The sequence below is a fragment of the Hypanus sabinus genome, chromosome 7, assembly GCF_030144855.1.
Source record: "Hypanus sabinus isolate sHypSab1 chromosome 7, sHypSab1.hap1, whole genome shotgun sequence".
NCBI lineage: Eukaryota > Metazoa > Chordata > Chondrichthyes > Myliobatiformes > Dasyatidae > Hypanus > Hypanus sabinus.
In genome coordinates this window covers 143,386,886-143,397,641 of record NC_082712.1, presented here as the reverse complement: position 1 = coordinate 143,397,641, position 10,756 = coordinate 143,386,886, and the positions used below count along the sequence as shown (strand labels likewise).

The window sequence follows — 10,756 nt, the reverse complement described above, 5'->3', positions numbered from 1 at the left end:
ACACGGATCGGAACATAGTAACATAGCAACTGGACTTCACAGTACAGGCTGCCGCTCAAATAGGGGCTTCAGGAGAAGGACGGGGGTCGTCACCACTACCAGGCTTTCGACAGCGTGCAGAGTGGAGACTGTTGTTTTCAAGGCAAGACGCGTAAGACATAATATCAAATCAAAAGGGAATGCGAGATTTTTCCACATTTCCAGTACGATTTGCAGTTTTTTTTTTAATTTTTAGTAATCTGACGTTAGTAAATTTTCTCTGAAAATTCCTGGTAAAGCTGTGTCGTGAGACTTAGTGAAATAAGAAATAATATTTTATTGATGTTCTAGGATCTCCTCGAGGTCTTTCAGTCAAGTTATTTGGTATTTAATGACTTTAAAACGACATTGCGCTGTTCATATTTGTTGTTTGTATTTGCCCAAACTTCTTTGTTTTATTTGGAAGCTGCGACCATGCCGTCAGTCTACCCCTCTGTGCGACCCGACGGTTCTCCTTCTTTGTTTGGACACGTTAGGGATACAAATATCGTCTTTGTTGTTGACACATCGCAAAGCATGCAAGCCTACCTGAGTGCAACGAAGTTTCACCTGAAGGAAGCGCTTTTGGCTAAGGCCTATACACTCGCCAGTCGCTTTAACATTGTGGAATTTTCCAATAAGGTAGAGTTTACATGTCCTATAATTTATACATATTTTCAAAATGGAACGTTTCGCTGGTAAATAGTTATGCGTTGTATTCCTAGTTACATTTATTAATTGAAATTGTATTAATAGGTTTGTATGTAGAATACTCAATATTAATAGGTTTATATGTAGAATACTCAATCTATATGATTTGAGTTGACATTGCAATTATAACACATTATTTCTGGTAAATTATCAGGATTATTAGATCTTGAATAAAGATTGCTATTCTAATATCAATTCCAATACATATTTATACTTTGATTACATACTTACAGGTATTCTATCAGTGAAGCTAGAATATAAGAACAGGGAAGTTATGCTGAATATTTATAAGACACTGCTGTGGCCTCAGTTGGAGTATTGTCTTCAATTCTGATTGCCACATTACAGGAAGAATAGGTGGGATTAGAGGTAGACCAGAGAGGGAAAAAAATATCAGAATGATTTCTGGGATGAAGCAAGGATAGAGATACTGGCACTCTCTCTATGAAAGGAATATATGTAGACTGACAAACTCTAATGGCAAAAGAAGACAAACTGTGCAAATGATAATAATACTGAGAACATGAGTTGTAAAGAGTCCTTGAAAGGTTTTAGAATTATTTCAGAGTAGAGCTGGAAGAAGCACATGGGTCCAAGAGCCTGATGATTGTAGGGTAATAACTACTCCTGAACATGGTGGTGTGGGACTTGAGGGTTCTGTACCCTCTGCTTGAATATAGTAACGAGAAGCTGACGAGGGCCTGGACAGACAGCCTGGGAGACTGTTCCTCTTGGTGGAGGTCAGAAATTGAAAACTAAGAGTGACGTGAGGAACATTATCCTTTAAACATTGTGTGGTTGTAACCTGTAATACACTGTCTGCAAGGCTGGTGAAGGCAGGTTGCACTGCAAGGAAATTGGGTAAGTATACGCTGAAGAAAAGGCTAAAGGGAAAGAGCTTGGGGGTGGAATGAGAACATCCCTGGTGCATTCATGATGGGCTGAATGGCCTCCCTCTGTGTGTAACTATTGTATGATTTTACAGATATCTAATGCCGTCTCCTTTCATGTAGGTATCCAAGTGGTGTGACCGTGTGGTAGTATGTACTCCACAGACTGTGTCCAGTGCAGTGCAATGGCTTCAGTCTCTCACCTGTGCACTGGGCAGGGATCTGCTCAGTGCATTAACAGCTGCATTCAGTGACCCATTATGCCAGGCTATCTACTTGGTGACAAATGGTCTACCTGACAATGCCTTAAAGGATATTTTGCACGTGCTGCCATACATATCCCGCGGTCGGCCAATACACACCTTCTACTTGTCTGAAAAATGGCTGGACAGTGAAATGCGAGAGTTCCTGCAGGGAATCAGCAGGGCCACCCAGGGCAGTGCTCATCTCATTAGGCTCAACCACTGTGGAGCAATCAAACAGGTAACAAATGGAAATTAAATAACTATGTGGAAAACATATCTGTCACCGTTTTAAGATCAACTTACATGCATGAAATTTTAAATCCTTCAGGAATGCTTTCAAGTGTACAGAGTTCAGCTGTGACTAGCAAAGCAAAGTTTGAATTACAACAGTAGCGTTAAATCTTAGAATAAATGGCTTTAAGGAAACTACAGAACCTCAGTCTGTTTATTAACTGAAATCTCAAGGAAAACAAATTATTATATGCTGTGAATTATAGCATATTGGACACTATAATATGAAAAAACAGGCTGCTGAGTGTTTTCAAAACTTAATTGGAAATAATTGTGCAATAAAAATGTAATAATCATTTTTGATCTCTGGTAAATAATGGCATGCTGACTTTTTTGAATGGTCCAGTCGGAAATTCTCAGTATAATCCCTCCACCAGTCCAATGCTTCAGGAGCTCTGCAGTCTTATAATTACAATCTCTTGCACATGTTTGACTTCTTTCACCCCACCAGAAGTAACTCAGCATATTGCCTGTTCCCTGGTATCTTGCTCACATTCACTGTGAAACCTACACAAAAGAAAGAAGTTGAAGTAACATTTGGCCGTTCAACCCCTGCCCCACCATTCAACAAGATCAAAACTAATCCTTAACTTCAATTTAACTTTCCTGCCATAATCCCATATCTTTCTTTCCGCTAATAACCAGTGACCTATCAAACTAAGCACTTCTTAGGGTTAACCACACAGCAATCAGAGGGCCCAAAGGATCACTGGGGATCCGAGTCACCCCAACTACAAACTGTTCCAGCTGCTACCATCCTGGAAACAGTATCACAGCATAAAAACCAGGACCAACAGGCTCAGAGACAGCTTCTTCCACCAGGCCATTAGACTGACTAATTCATGCTGATACAATTGTATTTCTATGTTATATTGTCTGTCCTGGTGTACACACCATTTGTTATAAATGACTATAAATTGCATATTGCACATTTAGATGGACACATAACATAAAGATTTTTACTCAGGTATGTGAAGGACATCCGTCTGTTCCCAACGTTCACCACAGAAGCACAGTCCAAACTCAACAAGTTTTAAACTTAATTCTCTTTCAATACATTTGCAATTGGCATTATGTTTGATGTAATTGTCTGATATATTTTCCTTGTGGCTTTACACCAATTACATATATGTCATGTTTTACAGTCTTTACAGCAACATTATTAAAGCATTATGACTCAGCAAGAACACTTTTAAATAAGTTAGTGAAAATTTTGAAATTGTTCTCATTGGCAGAGGGATAAGAATTGGAAGACATAATAAGAATTACATGAGGGAAAACATCAGCACATAATACAAAGAAAGCACAGCAATACCTCTACTTTCTTGGATGTTTACAAAAATTTGACATGTCATCTAAAACTTTGACAAGCTTTTATACATGTGTGGTGGAGAGTACATTGACTGATTGCCTTATGGCTGGATGAGGAAGCACCAATGCCCTTGAATGGAAAAGCCTACAAGAAGTGTGGATGTGGCCCAGTCCATCAGGGGTAAAGCCCTCCCCACCATTGAACACATCTACATGGAGCATTTTCCCAGGAAAGCACTGCCATCATTAAGGACCCCCCCGCCCCCACCATCCCGGCCATGTTCTCTTCTCACTGCTGCCATCAGGAAGAAGGTACAGGACCCTCAGGACCTGCACCACCAGCTTTAGAAGCAGTTATTACCCCTCAACCATAAGGCTCTTGAACCAATGGGGATAACTTCACTCAACTTCAGTTGCCCCATCACTAAACTGTTCCCTCAAGCTATAGATACACTTTCAAGGATTTTTCATCTCATGCTTTCAATATTTATTGCTTATTTAATTATTGATTGATTGATTTTACTTGTGTATTTGCACAATTTCACAGTTTGTTGTCTTTTGCTCATTGTCTGCCTGTTCTGTTGGGTGCAGTCTTTCATTGATTCTATTCTGTTTTTTCTGTTTCTGTGAATTCCCAGAAGAAAATGAATCTCAGGGTTGTATCTGGTGACATATGTGTACTTTGGTAGTAAATTTACTTTGTTCTTTCATACTTTGCATGTGACATGATCTAGATTGGAATACCAGGGGTGCCTTTTAAAAAGAAACTAGACAGATACTTGAAGGAGGAAAAACCGAAAAGATAGGGGAAGAGCTGGAGAATTGGACTAAAGTTTGAACTGAACAGTTCATTATCGGTTGATAATTTTCAGCTGGAATCTTCCCTCCAAAGTAAAAGTGACATTGCAGAAGCCTTCACACAGAGGATTTGGAATGAGCTGCTAGAAATTGTGGTTGAACTGGTCACATTAGCAAAATTTAAAACCAACCAGGAAAGTACTACGTGGATAGGAGGTGTTTAGAGGGCTGTGGGTCAAATGGGACTAGCTCATTGAACAACACAGTTGGCTCAGATGAGTTAGGCTGAAGGACCTCTTCCCATGCTGTTTGACTCTGACTCTAAATATTGTGAGGAATATGTCTGCTTTGTCAGAGAGTCTGAAGATATATTTACTGTTGCACAGGTGATTCCTATTTATCCTGCAGACCACTCAATCTCTGGGCCTCTATACTCAGATGTGAAATACTGCAGTGTCACGACTCCGCTGGATAAAAGTCCATTTATTGACTCCCGGGCAGGGTGTTCTGACACAGTTTTCTATTTGCATCCAGTGAATGCGTACAGTCCGAGAGATTATACTAGGTGAGCTTTTTCTCTGCATGTTTGATTAAAATATATGTATTCATTATCCTAAAATGTTGATAATAATTGTAAAACTTAACAAACTTAATTCTACATCACTCCATATTTTGTAATGTTACATGGTGCATTAGGATCTAGAGCACAATTTGCTTTATGACTTATTTTGAGACAATATTATTAAAATATCCCTCTATTGCAATAAATGATGAAGAAAATTCATTCACCCTAATAATGATAATAACTGATTGTTTTTAGTGGACTATTACATTATTGAAGTGATTAATTGGATATTTAATAGAATGGTTCGATTATAAAATACAGCATTAAGGACAAATTGAGGATGATTGCACAATGTTTCCTTTCAGCAAATCATTAGGCTATTTCCTCTTCAAATTACACCTTATGTTTTTCATCCATCTCTTTGTTTAGATTGTGCCTTTGCTCCTGCCTCCATAATTTCCAGGAAAATTGCTTACAAAATGCCGGCAGTAATGACAGGACAACAATTGGGCATGGCCTGAGAAGTGGGAAGTAGCATTCGTTAAAAGGAATCCAATCATCTCACTTTGATATACAAATGCAGGCACATAAAGAGCACTCCATTCATACTCCTTGTTGTCCAGCTTTGAAATAACAAAAACATACACAGTTGAGTCAGGAGATGAGCCACAATACCACAGGATAACCAGCTTCTGATCTGCTGTTGTAGCCACAGTATTTATGTAGCTGATCTTGTCAATGATACTTGCAGGGACTCAATATATTCCAAAGGGAAGATTTTACTTAAGAAGCTCCAGGTCAAAGGAGTCTGTGCTCCTTTTTAAAATGTTATTGTATATTCAAGTTCATTGGCAACTTATCTTTTCACTGAGTTGCACTTTGGTGGTTTTACAAAATGTGAGTTCAGCACGACATTTCTCATGAACAACTAAGCAGTACGTATTGGCTATGTCAGTGATGCCCTTCTCCTCTCGATGAATATAATTCGTTTTAATTTAAAGTTTCACACTCTGAGTGCTGTGTTTTACTCATCAGACTCTTAACTTGTTAAACTTGTTATCCTGAGTACTTACTGGATGTTAAGTATTTAGATGTCCTTTTATTAAATACACATTAGCCAGATGTAACTTACTACTGTTGTACTAAATATTTCCTAGATTCATTAAAATTTTAAATTAGCCGAGACTATACTGTATAGGTTTTGCTAGTTCTAAGCAGCTTTGACATTTTGGCAATATTACTAAAAATGGGGACAAATGATTCACTAAGCTATCACGATTGCTGCTAATTCTGAAGCTTATGTATGTTGCATTATCCTCTCTAAATTACACCTTAATATTACCTGTTGTGTATTAATCTTTTTATTTCTTTTATTTGATTCAATACTTATAGTTTTAGGTCTGTTATATATATATATGTATATACTCATTTACTTTTCTTTTTCGAGAGAAAGAATATTGTTTGTAATATTATTTGCTTGGATTTATTCCTTTTTTTCGAATATGTGTTTAAGCTACTTTAGCTGATTCTAAGATGGCCATTGTTGATTATGTTTTTCTTACTGTTAGACATAACATTATAGTAGTTGAATTCTGCTTATGTCTTTTATTATGGCTATTTTCCGTGGGATTTTTGCTTTATTTTAATATACAGAGCTGCGAGATGGAGAACAGGGTCAAGGGTTATTAGTCAGCATGGGATCAAATGATTCACTAAGCTATAACAATTGCTGCTAATTCTGAAGCTTATGTATGTTGCATTATCCTCTCTAAATTACACCTTTTCATCCACTCTTTATATATGAATGTATCTTCATTGCTGTCTGTCATTGCATGGAGGATAAGCTGGTTATGAAATACTATAATTCATTGTCACTTTCCAATTCCTCAAAGTATTATTAGTAAGCACTGTTTACTAAAATGAATTTAGAGTTTTCACTGTTATCTTTCCCAGTAGTATCTGCAAATATACTGATCCATATGTGGGACCTCTTGGATCAAGTCACTTGACTTTTGAAGCTACTGTCCTTGCAAGGCGAGAGTCTGATGGCTTCTTTTACCTGGGCACAATCAAGCAAGAGGTGTAGTGGAATTTTAGTTTCATCATTTATATGATGTAGGAATAGTATCTACTAATTTTCACAGTTCTGGCTGATTTCTTGTCATTGTTATTTACCGATAAGGGTTAAGTTCTAAACTTGCTATCATTCTTTACATGCTGTTCGATATTGATTTTTCAATATAACAATGATACCACTGAAGTATTTGCATGCCATTAATCACTTTTACAGGAGGAAATGCAACCTATTGAAAATGGTGCAGCTTTGAAACGAATTGCTGAGTTCTGTTTGGCTAGCTGATGTGATAGTGTTGAAATATGCTGCCATTAATGCCACAAATGGTAGAAATGATCCTGGAGTCATAGGAGATTCATTGAACACTACAGCACAGAAACAAGCTGATTGGCCCATCTGCTCCTTACTGAACCATTAATCTGCCTAGTCCCATTGATCTGCACCCAGATCATATCCCTCCTTACCCCTCCCCTGAATGACTCTACAAACTTCTCTTAAATGCTGAAATCAAACCTGCATCCACACTTCACTCCTTACTCCCACCACCCACTGAGTGAAGAAATTTCCACTCAAGTTATCCCCTTAAATATTTCAGCTTTCATCTTTAACCTATGGCCTCTAGTTGTAGTCCCACACAACTTCAGTGGAAAAAGCCTGTTGCATTTACCCTATCTATACCCTTCATAATTTTATCTATCCTTCAAATCTCCCATCAATCTTCTGTGTTCTAAGGGATAAAGTCCTAACTCAGGTCTTCAAGTCCCGGCAACATCCTTGTACATCTTCTCTGTACTCTTTCAATCTTATTTAAATCTTTCCTATAGGTAGGTGAATAAAAATGTACAGAATACTCCAAATTATGCCTCACATTCCTCAGTGTCTTACCACTCACTGTGTAATACCGACCCTGGTTGTCCTCTCAAAGTGCGACATCTCACACCTATCTGCATTACATTCCACATGCCATTTTTCAGCCTATTTTTCTAGCTGGTCCAGATCTCACTGCAAGCATTGATCATCTTATTTGCTGTCCTTATCTCGCCAATCATAGCATCCTAGTATCATCTGCAAATTTGTTGATTCAATTTATCACATTATCATCCAGATCATTGATATAGATGACAAACAACAATGGACCCAGCACTGATCCCTGCACACAACAATCTACTACCACTCTCTGGCTTCTCCCACAAAGCCACTAATCTCCACTTGAATGCCAAGCAAATGAACCTTCTTGACCAACCTCCCATGGGGAACCTTGTCAAAGGCCTTGCTAAGGTCTATGTAGACAACATTCACTGACTTGTCTTCATCAAGTTTCCTGGTAATTTCTTCAAAAATAAACTCTAAGTGTGGTTAGACATGACGTATCACACACAAATACATGCTGACTAACCCTACTCAGTCCCTGTCTATGCAAATACTCATATATCTGGTCCCTAAGAACACTTTCCAGTAACTTTCCCACTACTGATGTTAGGCTCACCAGTCTATAGTTTTCTGGTTTATTTTCAAATCCTTTCTTAAACAGCAGAACAACATTAGCTATCCTCCAATCATACGGTACTTCACCTGTCACTAAGAATAATTTAAATATCTCTGCTGGGGCCTCTGCAATTCTGCACTTGCCTCCCACAGGGTCTGAGGAAAAGCCTTGTCAGGTCCTGGGAATTTGCCTCAAAACAGCAAAAACCTCCTGCTTTGTAATCAGTAGTTGCTACTTTGGCTCGCTTCTGTAGAGTCTGTGCCTGTCTGCCAAGTAAATACAGACGCAAAGGATCCATTTAAGATCTCTCCTATTTCTTTCTGCTCCATGAGTAGATTACCATTGATAGTCTTCCTCACTGTCCACTCACCCACAATCTTTGTGTCAGCTGCAAATCTGCTGATCCAGTTTATCACATTATCATCCAGATCATTGACATAGATGATAAACAACAATGGACCCAACACTGACCCCTGCAGCACACCACTAGTCAAAGGCCCTCAGTCAGACAGGCAACCATCTACTACCACTTTCTGACTTCTCCCGTGAAGCCAATGTCTAATCCAATTTACTACCTCATCTTGAATGCTGAGCGACTGAACCTTCACGACCAACCTCCCATGCAGAACCTTGTCAAATGTCCATGTAGACATCATCCACTGCCTTGCCTTCACCAAGTTTCCTGGTAAATTCCTTGAAAATCTCTGAGATTGGTTAGAAATGACCTATCACACACAAAGCCATATTGATTATCCCCAGTCATACCCTGTTCATCCAAATACTTGTATATCCAATCCTTAGAATACCTTCCAATAACTTTCCCACTACTGTTGGCAGGCTCACTGGCCTATAATTCCTTGGTTTATTCTTAGAGCCTTTCTTAAACAATGAAACAACATTATCTATCCTCCAATACTCCAGTGCCTCACCAGTGGCTAAGGATGTTTCTCTCCTAGGATCCCTGCAATTTCTGCACTAGCCTCCCATAGGGTCCAAGGGAATACCTTGTCAGGCCCTGGGGATTTATCCACCCTAATCTGCCTCAGGACAGCAAACATCACCTCCCCAGTAATCTGTATAGGGTCTGTGACCTCGCTGCTGCTTTGCCTCACTTCTAATAGACTCTGTGTCCATCTCCCGAGTAAAAACAGGTGCAAAAATTCCTTTTAATATCTCTCCTATCTCTCTCCATTCCATACATAGATTACTCTCTGATCTTACAGAGAATTCATTTTGTCCCTTCCTGTCCTTTTGCTCTTAGTACAATATATCTGTTGAAGAAGCCCTTAGGATTCTTCTTAACTTTGCCTGCTAGCCCCTCATGCTATCTTTTAGCTGTCCTAATTTCCTTCTAAAGTATTCTCTTGCAATCCTTATACTCCTTAAGTTGTTTCTACCTACCTGCTCTGCATCTCCTTCTACTTCTTAACCAAGGCCTCCATATCTCTCAGAAATCAAGGCTCTTTAAACCAGTTATCCTTGCCTTTTATTACAGGAAATTACAAAGTCTGTACTCTCAGAATTTCACTTTTCAAGGCCTCCCAGTTATCAAGTACACCTTTGCCAAAAAAACACCCTGATCCAATCCAGACTTGCCAGATCCTTTCTGATACCATCAAAATCAGTCTTTTTCTAATTTAAATCTCTGTCCAAGGACCAGACCTTTCCTTGTCCATAATCACCTTGAAACTAATGGCACTATGATCACTAGATGTAAAGTGTTCCCCTACACAAACTTTTGTCGCCTGGCCTGTGTCATTCCCTAACAGCTGATCTAGTATCACACTCTCCCTAGTTGGGACTTCTATGTACTGATTAGGAAACTTTCCTGAACACATTTATCAAGCTCTTTCCCATCCAGGCCTTTTACATTATGTGAGTCCCAGTTGATATAACCTACTATCACAACCTTATGTTTCTTGCAACAGTCTGGAATCTCCCCACAAATTTGCTCTTCTAAATCCTATGGACCTCTGGGTAGTTTATAAAGTACTCCTATTAACATGGTCATACCTTTCTTATTCCTAAATTCTAATCATAAAGCCTCACTAGGTGAGCTCTCCAGTCTGCCCTGACTGAGTACTGCAGTGACGTTTCCTCTGACGAGCAATGCCATAACTCCCCCTTTACTTTTTCACACTCTATCACATCAAGAACAATGGAACCATGGAACAGTGAACTTCCCGTCCTGTCCCTCCTGCAACCTAGTCTCGATGATGGCTATAACGTCATAATTCCACATGCTAATCCATGTCCTAAACTCATCCACCGTTCCTACAATACTCCTTGCATTAAAATATACACAGCTCACAACATTAGTCCCAGCATGCTCAACCTTTAGATTCGTGACTTTGTATGTTGGCTTAA

The 10,756-nt window shown here is 39.0% G+C and overlaps 1 protein-coding gene across 5 annotated transcripts in view; it reads left to right on the top strand.

The window, feature by feature from the left end:
* The first annotated feature begins 3 nt into the window (after positions 1 to 3).
* Positions 4 to 10,756, top strand: part of c7h11orf16 (chromosome 7 C11orf16 homolog) — a 29,796-nt gene continuing 19,043 nt past the window's right edge. For 2 of the 5 annotated variants that reach the window (XM_059975855.1, XM_059975850.1), the window contains exons 1-5: positions 17 to 151; positions 446 to 660; positions 1,743 to 2,102; positions 4,651 to 4,829; positions 6,783 to 6,909. In XM_059975855.1, coding sequence (XP_059831838.1) covers positions 454 to 660; positions 1,743 to 2,102; positions 4,651 to 4,829; positions 6,783 to 6,909 — 873 coding nt within the window. In that variant the 5' untranslated portion in view covers positions 17 to 151; positions 446 to 453. Of the gene's footprint in view, positions 204 to 445; positions 661 to 1,742; positions 2,103 to 4,650; positions 4,830 to 6,782; positions 6,910 to 10,756 lie in introns of all 5 variants that reach the window. The other 3 variants (XM_059975854.1, XM_059975852.1, XM_059975851.1) reach the window with 3 other exon arrangements.